Here is a 13,031-nt window from a genome sequence, read left to right on the forward strand (position 1 = left end):
GCGCCTGGCCAGACTCCCACAGGTACGCACGTTCCTGCAAGGGGTTTGTCACATCGTCCCTCCTTACAAGCGTCCGTTAGAACCCTGGAATCTGAACAGGGTGCTGATGGTTCTTCAGAAACCACCGTTCGAGCCAATGAGGGATATTTCGCTCGCACGCCTTTCGCAGAAAGTGTTTTTTCTAGTAGCAGTCACCTCACTTCGGAGAGTGTCTGAGTTGGCAGCGTTATCATGCAAAGCTCCTTTCCTGGTGTTTCACCAGGACAAGGTGGTTCTGCGTCCGGTTCCGGAATTCCTCCCTAAGGTGGTATCCCCTTTTCATCTCAATCAGGACATCTCCTTACCCTCGTTTTGTCCTCATCCAGTTCACCAATGTGAAAAGGATTTGCACTTGTTAGATCTGGTGAGAGCACTCAGACTCTACATTTCTCGTACGGCGCCCCTGCGCCGCTCGGATGCACTCTTTGTCCTTGTCGCTGGCCAGCGTAAAGGGACACAAGCTTCCAAATCAACCCTGGCTCGGTGGATCAAGGAACCAATTCTCGAAGCTTACCGTTCCTCGGGGCTTCCGGTTCCCTCAGGACTGAAGGCCCATTCTACCAGGGCCGTGGGAGCGTCCTGGGCCTTGCGACACCAGGCTACGGCTCAGCAGGTGTGTCAGGCAGCTACCTGGTCGAGCCTGCACACTTTCACGAAACACTATAAGGTGCATACCTATGCTTCGGCAGATGCCAGCCTAGGTAGGCGAGTCCTTCAGGCGGCAGTTGCCCACCTGTAGGACGGAGCCGTTACGGCTCTATTATGAGGTATTATTTACCCACCCAGGGACTGCTTTTGGACGTCCCAATTGTCTGGGTCTCCCAATAAGGAGCGACAAAGAAGAAGGGAATTTTGTTTACTTACCGTAAATTCCTTTTCTTCTAGCTCCAATTGGGAGACCCAGCACCCGCCCCGGTTTTTGTATACACATGTTGTTCATGTTAAATGGTTTCAGTTCTCCGATATTCCTTCGATTGAATTTACTTTAAACCAGTTTATAATTTTTTCCTCCTTCGGGCTTTTGCACCAAAACTGATGAGCCCGTGGCAGCACGGGGGGTGTATAGGCTGAAGGGGAGGGGCTTTACACTTTTAGTGTAATACTTTGTGTGGCCTCCGGAGGCATAGCTATACACCCAATTGTCTGGGTCTCCCAATTGGAGCTAGAAGAAAAGGAATTTACGGTAAGTAAACAAAATTCCCTTCTTCTCAAATATTCACAAATTTGTCTAAATCTGTTAGTGATCACTTCTCTCTTGAGATAATACATCCTCCTCATAGGTGTGCCATATCAAGATGCCGATTAGACAGCATGATTATTGTACAGGTGTGCCTTAGGCTGGCCACAATAAAAGACCACTAAAATGTGCAGTTGTATCACAAAGCACAATGCCACAGATATCTCAAATTTTTTTTTTTTGTTCAGTGTAAAAAGACTTCATTCATGAGTATATTCCACCTCTGTAATGGAGTTATTAGAATAAACAAGATAAATAAGCAGGGAACTAAACGCTCATCTCTATTCCTTTGTGAGTGGATTCTCTTTTTAGGACTCCCTATACAGCCTTGTGAATAAAGCTTTAACCCCTTCACGATCATGGACGGATATATCCGTCATGGAGCGTATCCCGTTAAGCCCCGCCCCCTGCCGCGGGCAGGCGGTGGTCGGCACACATATCAGCTGTTTTCAATAGCTGACATGTGTGCCTGCTAGCCTCGGGTGGAATCGCTTCCACCTGCGGCCATTAACCCCTTAAATCTTGCTGCCAAAGTCTGGCAGCAAGATCTATATGCGTGCGGCCATGTTTTTTACTTACCGCCGCCCCCACCGGAAGTCACATGCGTGATCACGTGACTATCGGTGGTTGCCATCGTAGCACAGGGTCATGTGATGACGCCTGCAGCTATGAAGTTTCACTTTCGTTTTCCCTCGGCCGCGAGCAGAAAGAAACAGAAAGTGACTGAATCTGCTGTTTACAGCTGTATAGCTGTGATCAGCAGATAGATAAGAGCGATCGGATTGCTGATCGCTATAGCCCCCTAGGGGGACTAGTAAAATAAAAAAAAAAAGTCTTAAAAAAAAACCTAAAAGTTCAAATCACCCCCTTTCCCCCCATTGAAAATTAAAGGGTTAAAAAATAAATAAATATACACATTTGGTATCGCCACGTTCAGAAATGCCCGATCTATCAAAATATAAGATCAATTAATCTGATTGGTAAACGGCATAGTGGCAAAAAAATTCCAAATGCCAAAATTACGTTTTTTGGTCGCCGCAAGTTTTACGCAAAATGCAATAACAGGCGATCAAAACGTAGCATCTGCGCAAAAATGGTACCATTAGAAACGTCAGCTCGAGACGCAAAAAATAAGCAGTCATTGAGCCATAGATCCCAAAAAATAAGAACGCTATGTGTTTTGGAAAATGGCGCAAAACGTGCGCCACTTTTAGTGGACAAACTTGTGAATTTTTTTTAACCCCTTAGATACAAGTAAACCTATACATGTTTGGTGTCTACAAACTCGCACCGACCTCAGGCATCATACCCACACATCAGTTTTACCATATAGTGAACACCGTGAATAAAACATCCCAAAAACTATTGTGCCATCACACTTTTTTTTACAATTTTTCTGCATTTGGAATTTTTTTTGCTGTTTTCCAGTACACCATATGGTAAAACTTATGGTTTCATTTAAAAGTACAACTTGTCCCGCAAAAAACAAGCCCTCATATGGCAAGATTGACGGAAAAATAAAAAAGTTACGGCTCTCGGAAGAAGGGGAGCAAAAAACAAAAACGGAAAGTGCCCTGGGGCTGAAGGGGTTAAAGGGAACCTGTCAGATCCCCAGTGCATCCAGAACCACGAGCAGTTCTGGGTGTACATCTAGAATCCCTCTCTAACTGTCCCAGCATATTGTAGCATAGATATACAGATCTTTAGAAAAGTATTTCTAAAGACCATTTGAGATGCTAATTAGGGCAGTGACTAGTTGCAGGGCCGTTAGTTCCCCGGCTTGTATCATACCTCTGTGAGCGTGCTAACATGCTTTACAACAGCCAGCGCCATGACACAAACGAGCATGTGCGCAGCTTTGTGCAGGTTAGCATTGAGCTTCTTTGACACCTGGTGTATGTGTCCCAACTTCAAAGATGCTCACTGCCCATGATTTGAAGTTGTCTGTACTTCCGGTCATGCGCAGTACTCTTCTCTGAAGCCGGGACACACACACCCAACTTCTTAGTAGTGCACATGACCGAAAGTGAGGACGACTAGATCATGGGCAGTGAGCGTCTTTGAAGTCGGGATTAATACATCCAGCGTCAAAGCTGACTGGCACAAAGCTGCAAACGTGCTGTGCTTTGTATCACGCTACCATGGGACTGGTTGTTGTAAAAATGTTAACACGCTTACAAGGGCATGATAGCATGCTAAGTGGACAGACTAGCCAGGGAACTAACGCTCCTGCGAATAGTGAAAGGAGTAATTAGCATCTTATAAACAATCTTTAAAAATACTTTTTCTAAAGATCTCTTTACGAATGCTACTATAGGCTGGAACTGTTAGGCAGGGATTAGAAATATGCACCTAGAAAACTGCGAGTGGTTCTGGGTGCACTGGGGACCTAACAGGTTCACTTTAAAGAGACTCTGCCACTAGTCTGATCTGGCGGCATCATGTTATATAGCAGAAGAGACTGAACAAATTGATGTTAAAGGGGTGGTTCATGCATATTCATTATTGGCCACAACGATATGTTGAGAAACAAGTTTTCTTTCAAATACATTGTGTTGCCAATAGTGCCTGTGAGCGGCGCTATTGAAGTCCGCTCTTCCCCATCGCCTGACCCCGGGGATGTCACGTCAACTTCCTGCTCACCTCACATCACCGCAGCCGGCCTAAGTCAAAGTGAGTCACTGGGCTATGGGCGGCGTGTCATCGACTGACCCCCAGGCTGCGAGGTCACGTAGCCCGGGGGTCAGGCGATGGGGAAGAGTGGACTGCAATACTGTCACTCACAGGCACTATTGGCAACACAAGTGTATTTGAGAGAAACCTTGTTTCCCAACATATCGTTGTGGCCAATATTAAATATGGGTGAACTACTTCAAGGTTTGCTGGAATATATTCAGTATTTTGTGTTTTATTCATTAACATACTTGCTCCTCCTGGGATTAGTAAATCCAGTGGTGTTTGTAATCCATGATTGACAGATTGCTCTATATGCACTCTTATGCCAGGAAGACTGTCAATCACTTGTTAGGACTACCCACTTGACTCCTAGAAGCCTAAGATGAGCAGGGATTTTGTTAAAGGGAATCTGTCACCCCCTTTGACAGTTTTAAGCTCTTGCTATGGGCATACTATTGAAAGTATTCTACTACTTTCACCATCCTATTACCTGTATGCCCATAGTAATGGGCTAAAATGGTCAAAGGGGCTGACAGATTCCCTTTAAGTAAATTGCAGTTTACATTTATTACATATCTCCTTTAAGATTCCTTATTGTTTAAAAGCGGTGTCTCATTGAGAGCATTAGTTATGGAATTTATGTTTAATCTACCAAATCTTCCCCTATGCGTATTTCTTCATAGGAACACTCCACCCATGACATTAAATTTGACCATACATTTCTGGGGTACAGTTACTCTTCCAATCCAAAATGACCACCGCAGTTCTCTGGCCAAAACGGGTTAAGCAGGAGGAGGAACCAGGACAAGGAATGGCAACTCTCATTTAAAGCGCCGGCATTCCTTACCCCAGAAATGTTGCTCCGGTCCTTGACGTGAGTTAGGCACGTCTTATTCCCATCATTAAGACTTGTGTACAAAATACCAGTCTTAATCGATTAGGCTGCTGCGTTTTCAGATATTTTACATTATTTTTCCTTGATATTACCTTGGCAAAGTGAATAAAACTATCCACTGATCACATTGCTTACTGCAATCAGTTGATAATAGTACACAGTAGATGGAAAAAAAAGATCACATATTGGGTTACATTGACCCCAAGTGTATATTGTATTCATACATTTTGGGAACATATACTACTAATTATCTTACTCATATACTCAATATTTATAAATGTACACACCAGCAAAGCTTCCCCCTGCTAGATAAGGGAGGGCTCTTCTGTTTTTAATTGGAGACTTGCAAGTAGCCTGTGTAGGAGGATCCAGAGATGTCTGAGAGGTGTTTGCACCTGTATCTGATGGTTCCTTGCACAGCAGGCACGGGGAAGGTCCCGGATTGCTTTTGTGTAAGCCTCCGGTGATGTAACTATCTATTTCTCATCTGCCATATCGGATATTTATGCTGTATAGTAAACCTTTAGGCTATTTGTGCACAGTGCGTTTTTCGCAGCGTTTTTGGTCAGAAAACTGCATGACTTTGCTTCCCCAGCAAAGTCTGAGTGTTCATTTTTGCTGTCCGCACAGTGCTTTTTTTTGTTAGCTGCGTTTTTGAGATGAAAAAAAAAAAGCAACGTCAATTCTTTTCTGCGTTTTTCTGCATTTGTCCACCCATGCAATGCATTGGAGAAGCGCATGCGTTTTTACGGCTGCGTTTTTAGCCACGGGTGCGTTTTTTGCAGCCAAAAACTCAGCATCTTTGTGGTCACAAAAAAAGACAACGTGCGCACATAGCCTAAAAGGTCCACGCATCTTTATTTGCATTAGATTATTTTTTATTACCAAACAAATTTGTATCTAAATAGTCTCCGTTTCTGGTAAAGTAATGAGAATCTGCAGCCTTTTGATTGTCTTTTTGATTAGCCAGTTTACAATAAAACCGAGTAAATATTCCTCCACCTGAGTTATACATGGAAATTGAGTAAATACGGAAAAAAATAAGTACATCATTATGGATGGACATTTGTAGGGTGGCCATATTATTAGTGAAGGCAAAAGAGCCTAATGCGGGCGTCACACGGTACGATCTATTGTGTGATCGCACAAGCGATCGTACCCGCCCACGTCGTTTGTGCGTCACGGGCAAATCGCTGCCCGTGTCGCACAAAGTCGTTAAACCGCCGTCACACGTACTTACCTGCTGAGTGACCTCGCTGTGGCGGCGAACACACTCTTCCTGAAGGGGGAGGGACGTTCGGCGTCACAGCAACGTCACACAGCCGCCGGCCAATAGAAGCGGAGGGGCGGAGATGATCGGGACGTAACATCCCACCCACCTCCTTCCTTTCGCATAGCCGGCGGGTGCCGTGGGACGCAGGTAAGCTGTGTTCATCGTTCCCGGGGTGTCACACGGAGCGATGTGTGCTGCCCCGGGTACGATGAACAACTGGCGCAAAGAAAAATAAACGATTTTTTAAAAATAAACGATGAGTACACGACTCACGATTTGTAACCGATTTGCGAACGTTCAGCGTCGCTTGGAGGTGTCACACGAAACGACGTCGCAAACTATGCCGGATGTGCGTCACAAAAACCGTGACCCCGACGATGCATCGCACGATAGATCATCTCGTGTGACGCCCACATAAGAGCAAGCAGCTTTTGTCATAGCAGGATTATAGGACTGCAAAGGGCGCTATATATTGTCGTTAGACAGGGGCCCTATTCTGTCTTTGTCTCTCCCACTGGGTCACATCCTCCATGAATTAAACGTATAGCATATCTAACTTTTCTTGCAATGAGAAGTTTTTCTACTGTTGTGGATTAGAAATTGGGGACCAGGATAATATAGCTGTAATAATGTAGGGAACACAGCCACAATATTAGTGATGGTACAGGGAGATATGGTTCATAGAGAGTCAAACTATTGTATAAATCTACACAACACGTATCATTCATATGAATGAGATTTAAAGGGTTTGGGTCAAGTATATGTCATCCCCTATTGATCAAGTATGAGATAATTTGTTGATCGCTGGAAGTCTAACCATTGGGGTTTTGCACCAGTCCCGAGAACAGAGTCCTTCCTGGGTACAGCAGAGATTGCACATGCACACCCCACTCAATTCATTCGCTGTTAGACTGATGGAGGTTGCCAAGCGCAGTTCTCTTGAGCAGTTCTATTCATCAGGCTTAGGCGATTTTAATTAATTAATATGTTCCTATCTGCCCATAAATTGAAGGGGTTTTTTTTTAACCCAAAGTGAGGCATTGGAGTAAATAGAGACCCACTATTAAGGAATACGCCTTGACGTTGGCTGTTGGGCACACATAAAACTGGCCTTTATATGCTAAGTATCTCAATTTGTATATGTTTTTTCTTCGCAATAATGCAAGCTCATAGCCCTATATTCATTATTAACATATCTTAGCATTTCAGAGTGAAACTGTCTCTTTTTGTTAAAATATTATTTTGCTCAACCTGGACTGTTTTATTCTAAACATTAATGGAGGAAAGGTGTGGAATTTATCATCCTTCTAAGGGTATTGGCACACTGAGTTTTTGCAGCAGAAATTCAGTCCTAAATTAAAACACTCAAAATCCTGGCATTTCTGCTCAGTTTCCACTCCATAAACTTAGCAAAAACACTTTAGGACCGATACATCATGACCAGCGTTGGTTATGCCAGTCTTGTTTAAGAGATGTGCTGGAGTTTGACACTCTTCATTCATGAAGGGACATAAGCCAGATGAGTAACACATACATACCTCTGTGTGCGCCCCGCCACAAACCCTACTCTTGTCTCTGCTGGAATAAGATTTGTGACGTATCGAATGCCACCGTTCGTCATTAATTTGAGTGACTGTCGCCATGTTCCTGTCCCAGCTCCTCCCACTTTGCAATGAGTGTGTCGCGAGAACGCCAACATTTGCATAATTATAGCGGAGCTTCCATTTTCACCAAAATTATGTAACTTTTGAAAGCTTTTTATGCTGGAATACGTTTAACTTAAAAGCTTGGATGTATCCGGCCCTTGGTGTTCAAATATTTAGCGACTTTTTTGCTGTCGTACATTTTGGTTAAAAAGAAAAATAATCTACGCCAGTGATTTCATTTTCTGATGTATGGATAGCCCCAAAATAGCTCTAAATTTATTAGAAAGTGCATGTCTCTTAATAAAGTTGGCACATCTTACTGTAGAGGGCCTTAGGTTCAAGACTGTCATATGATACTCCATTCTTTATAAGTTCCCTTCCTCTGTGACAAAAGTAGACTTCACATTTGACTGATGTTTGTTGCTTGACTATATCTAGGTGCACATTAGCCGTCTAACCTCCATCGTAAATCTTTCCAGTGAGCTCTCCTTACGTTAGGATGTTTTGAATGTGACTATGCAGGTTATGGAAGAGGGCTCGTCATGGGAAATTATAGGTGGCCTTTTACTACATTTTTTCCAGGAACAGGAGTAATCCTACTCTAATCCTTAGTTACGTTGTTTTGTGTTTTTTTATTGGAATCTTAAAAGGAAAAGTATAAAAGTTCCTGGAATACAGGCACTGGCTCAAGGCTCTATTGCCCAGTTTGTTTGCTAATTATCTTATGTTTTTCTTGTAGGAAAAGGAAGATAAAGCAAATCTTCAAGCCGAAGTGCAGCTGTTACGAGAAGACAACCTACGTTTGCAGGAAGAATCCCAGAATGCGACTGCGAAGTTGAAGAAGTTCACAGAATGGGTGTTTAACACTATAGACATGAGCTAATGGACAATCCAGACTGTACAGATAAGGACTTCTTGTGTCCAGTCGAGTGTGTCCCGTAGACTTTTAGCTTTAACTGCATCTGGATTCAAGTGTACATAGAACAGAAGCCGCAGCGTTTCACCACTCCCTACTCTTTAACCTGCCTGCATGTATTAAGTGAAGTATCACTTCTACACACTGCCTATGTCCTGACAATTATAAAGCATAAGAAACCGATTTGCTGAAGTGTGAATATTTCAGAAGTAAAAATTTGTACAGTTTTAAACGCAAAAATAGAAAAAAAAATGCCAAACCTGGTCGCTTTTCGGGCAATAATCCCTAAGCAAAAAAAAATGCCATAAAATGAATGACTATTCCTTTTGAATGAGTTGTATCACTTGAAAAAAATTCTCATGCAGATCTGTATAAGAAAACAAACTAAAGCCATCTAGTAAAGTAAGATACAGCTTTGATGATGTGCTGTGTAAGTTTTTCAGCGAGCAGTTGAAGATTGGTTGTGTTTTTATTGTAGTAAGACTTCTTTTTTTTTTTTTTGTTCCCTTTTTACCCCCCACTAGTGTAGATAGTTACATGTACCTCAAATTGTTTGTAAAATAGCAATAACCCCCACCCCATTGGTAAATTATAGGTACAGGACGATTATGCAGATGTTTAAGGGGTTTTTTGCTACCCCAACACTTGGAAAAGACTGTGTGCGGTCGGGCATTAGTGACCCCTGCTCCAGTCTATTTCTTGCCTCTTAACTGGCAGCCGGTATTGTACAGGACCATAGACGCAACTGTCCCTGGTGGACCCTTACATAAATTGAGCCGTTTCATACTCACCAATATCACAGTTAATATATATTTTTTTTGTTTGCACATTCATGGGTATGTAGAAGCACACATCACAGCGCACAATTATAAATTCCTTGTAGTGATCTTGTCTGGAAAGTCCCCATTGCCTATACATTGCCTGTATGAACATTAAACAGTGATCATTTGGGCTATTTATTTCAGCAATATTGAGGACACAGATACGACTTTAGTCACTTGCACTTTTTACGTTCCGCTCCACTTATTGGAAATCTACATAGCATCAAAATAAACAGTTTAAATTTTGCCTGTAACCTAAATTTTTAAACCAAACCCTATATTTGCTACCAGATTCTATCTAGGCAGAGAGATTTATATTTTGTAAGAAAATGTAATTTGTTCTCTGAAAATATTGTTTCCAATGCTTTTATTAGTAATTTTTGTGACACTTTATTTCTTTGCAATTATGTGCTGTTTTTTTGTTTTGATAATTCTTTGTTTTTAGCTGCTTTAAAAAGGCATGTACAGAAAATACTCTATTCACTCACATGGCAAAAAGCTACAGTTTAGTTCTTTACCCTACCAGAGTTGTTTGGTAAGATGTTCTAATGGAGATCAAAAAGTGTTTGTTTTGTTTTTTTGTTTGTTTTTTTAATGATTGTATGAAGGAGATTTATATAATAATGCCTGGTATCACTTGTACATTGAATTTTTTTTTTTCTTGCAAGCCTCTCTCAATCATTCTGAAATCTTTGATTTCTCTTCTTCAGAAAGAGAGGTGCTTGAGGCAGGCTATTTATTAGAATTTTTGCAACAAAGTTATTGTATCTGAGGTTGCAGAGAAAACTTGTAAAATCCTGAAAATAAACTGGTTTTAAAAGTTGACATTTGGTTACTTTTCTTTCCGAGGTAAAAGGTGGATCAGTTTACATCTGCATTGGACGCGTTCTTAGGAGACTTTAATACTTAAAGGGAACCTGTCATCAGAAATTTGACTTTCAACCTAAATGTTTCCCCCTCTGCAGCTCGTGGGCTGCATCCTAGCAAGGTTTCTATACTTTTTGTGCCCCCTTTTAAACCAAAATAACGAGAGTATGGGCGGGCACTTGCGATGCAATCACAGCGCCGCCCATACTCTCGTGCCTGCGACCACGTCACTAGGTGTCCTGGCGTGCACGGGACCTCGGGCGCAGTGGGCGGCATCCTGAGGGATGATTTGAACCATGGGGGACGGCGTAAGAAACGGCAACGGACGCCAGAGAGCCCGCCCCCATGGATAATTTACAAGATTTTCAAACCGAAAGGTACAGTTTTATAAAGTATTTATTTTGGTTTAAAAGGGGGCACAAAAAGTATAGAAACCTTGCTAGAATGCAGCCCACGAGCTGCACAGGGGGAAACCTTTAGGTTGAAAGCCAAATTTCTGATGACAGGTTCCCTTTAAAGGGAATCTGTCACCAGGTTTTTGCTCCCCATCTGAGTGCAGTCTAATGTAGAAACAGAGACTCTGATTCCAGTGATGTCACTTACTGAGGTTTTCTCTGTTGCAGATCCAGCAGTTATACATAGCTCATGAGTATGCTGGACTAATGATCATCTACTGCTGATTAGTGTAGTTTTGATAAAATCACTATTGAGCAGCCCGGTAAGTGACATCAGCATCTCTGCCTTACGTTATGCTGCTCTCAGATTAAGGAGCAAAAACCTGGTGACATTGTCCCTTTAAAGTAGTTATCTGGGACTTAATGTTGCTCTCTCTGCAGCTAAAAGCACTTATTGGCAAGTAGTGGCTAAACGCCTGCATGTTCTGCCCTATGACTGTCTCCTTGGTGAGAATGGCCACTGACCGCTCCTGAAGAAGGTTTTGTGATGTCATGCCTGAAGAAAGTTTACGTCACGTTAACAGAGCAACTCTTTCTACTCTGATGACAGGGCGACACTGTTGACGTCGTGCTGATTGACAGTTTGCACCTCACTACGTTAGGTTTAGCCGACTGTTGGTAAACAGGACAGCCTTTCAACAGATCGAAAGCAAAGAAATTGCTCTGTCACAGTGATGTCACAGGAAGAGTAGGATCATTGCTGTGAGCTGGGAGAGATTGCCGCACAGTAGAACAGGTATGAAGGGTTTAAGCTGTAGAGAAAATAAATTAAATCCCAGATAACATCTTTTATGTTAAGAATTGTGAAGCAAATAGGACTATTCTGCCTGTCAAAATTATGTGCACCATGATGGATCTCATTTTAAAGGAAGTGGCTTCTGTCAGTCCCTGTTGTGTGACCTGTCTAGAAACATGATGAAAAATAGAAAAGACAATGCAGATGTTTACCTACAAAGTTTAACGCGTAGTTGTTGTTTTTGGTAACTTAATATTCCTCGTGTACATGGACGACAGCTTCTTATTTCGGTTACCCTATTACAGCACCAGTAAGAGAGCCCTCCTTATCCGATGAGGAACAGGAATGGACTTCCTTCAGGTTCTCTTTGAAGGGGAACACAATCTACCCAATTCAATTACTGTTTGTGCAAGGACAGTTTGGTTCTCAGGAAATTCGCTTTCAGATCCATGGATTTTCCCTGTCAGGGAAGACCTTCTGTTTCCCGGCTGTGTCTTTCATCTGGAAGTAGAAATGCTCCAAATTATGGTGTGCAAATGTGAAGCAAGACTTTTAAAAAGTACTGATATATCTAACAAGGTTATTTCCACCTTTTCAGCAAGCATCCTCTAGTATTTACCCATGGATTTGGAATGCTTTTAGTTTTTGAATCAGCCTGTGGATCTTCTTAACCCCTACCCAAGATACAATTTACTATTACGTCATATGTGAGATCTGTGTCTTGGATTCAAGATCAGAATTTCCATCTTTTCTGGCCAAAAATGGCTGTAACTACACAGCCAGCAACAGCCGCGGGTTGGGCTGAGCTCCACCCTTCACAGTCAACCAGTTAAAAGGAGTTGTCCGGGACTATTATTTTTTACTATGGGGCTCAGAACGTAAAAAGGACGAACCAGCAGAATTTTGCTATACGAGATAAAAGCAGTAAGATGCTAATTGCAGACATACCTGTTCTAGAAAGATGTGATGCTTGATTAAAAATAATTCAATCACACTTGCAGAAATGCACTGCCCTTTTGTATGCAACAGGGCCGGCTTTGCGGCTTTGTAGGTCGGGTCCTCGCGTTTATTCCTCCTCCGGCGTCCTCTGGTTACTACCTTTTCTTTATTTGAATATTGCGCCGCCATTGCTGCTATTTGGCAGTGCGTGCGCATTGCCACAGTACTCAGGTCTTCATTAAAATGGCACCGGAGTCTGCGCATGCGCACACCACGATCTCTGGCACCATTTTATTGAACACGCTGTGGTAAAGACTATGAGAAGCATTGGCGCTTGCAAAGATTTTTATTTTGTTTTACATCTGCGCACGCGCTGATCACCGCAGTGTGTTGAATAAAATGGTACCTGAAATCATGGTATGTGCATGTGCGGACTCCGGGGTCATTTTAATGAAGACCTGACTACTGTGGCAATGCACACACGCTGTCAACAACAGCAATGGAGGTGCAGTGCAATATTCAAAAAGAAAA

General features: G+C 42.5%; 1 protein-coding gene across 5 annotated transcripts in view; it reads left to right on the plus strand.

Annotated features, from left to right (window-relative positions):
• SIPA1L1 (signal induced proliferation associated 1 like 1) overlaps positions 1-10,328 on the plus strand; it is a 280,267-nt gene extending 269,939 nt beyond the window's left edge. For all 5 annotated transcript variants that reach the window (XM_075330226.1, XM_075330227.1, XM_075330229.1 and 2 more), the window contains one exon: positions 8,506-10,328. In XM_075330226.1, the coding sequence (XP_075186341.1) occupies positions 8,506-8,649 (144 nt within the window). In that variant the 3' untranslated portion in view covers positions 8,650-10,328. The remainder of the gene's footprint in view (positions 1-8,505) is intronic.
• The last annotated feature ends 2,703 nt before the right edge of the window (positions 10,329-13,031 follow it).

The sequence above is a fragment of the Anomaloglossus baeobatrachus genome, chromosome 12, assembly GCF_048569485.1.
Source record: "Anomaloglossus baeobatrachus isolate aAnoBae1 chromosome 12, aAnoBae1.hap1, whole genome shotgun sequence".
Lineage (NCBI taxonomy): Eukaryota > Metazoa > Chordata > Amphibia > Anura > Aromobatidae > Anomaloglossus > Anomaloglossus baeobatrachus.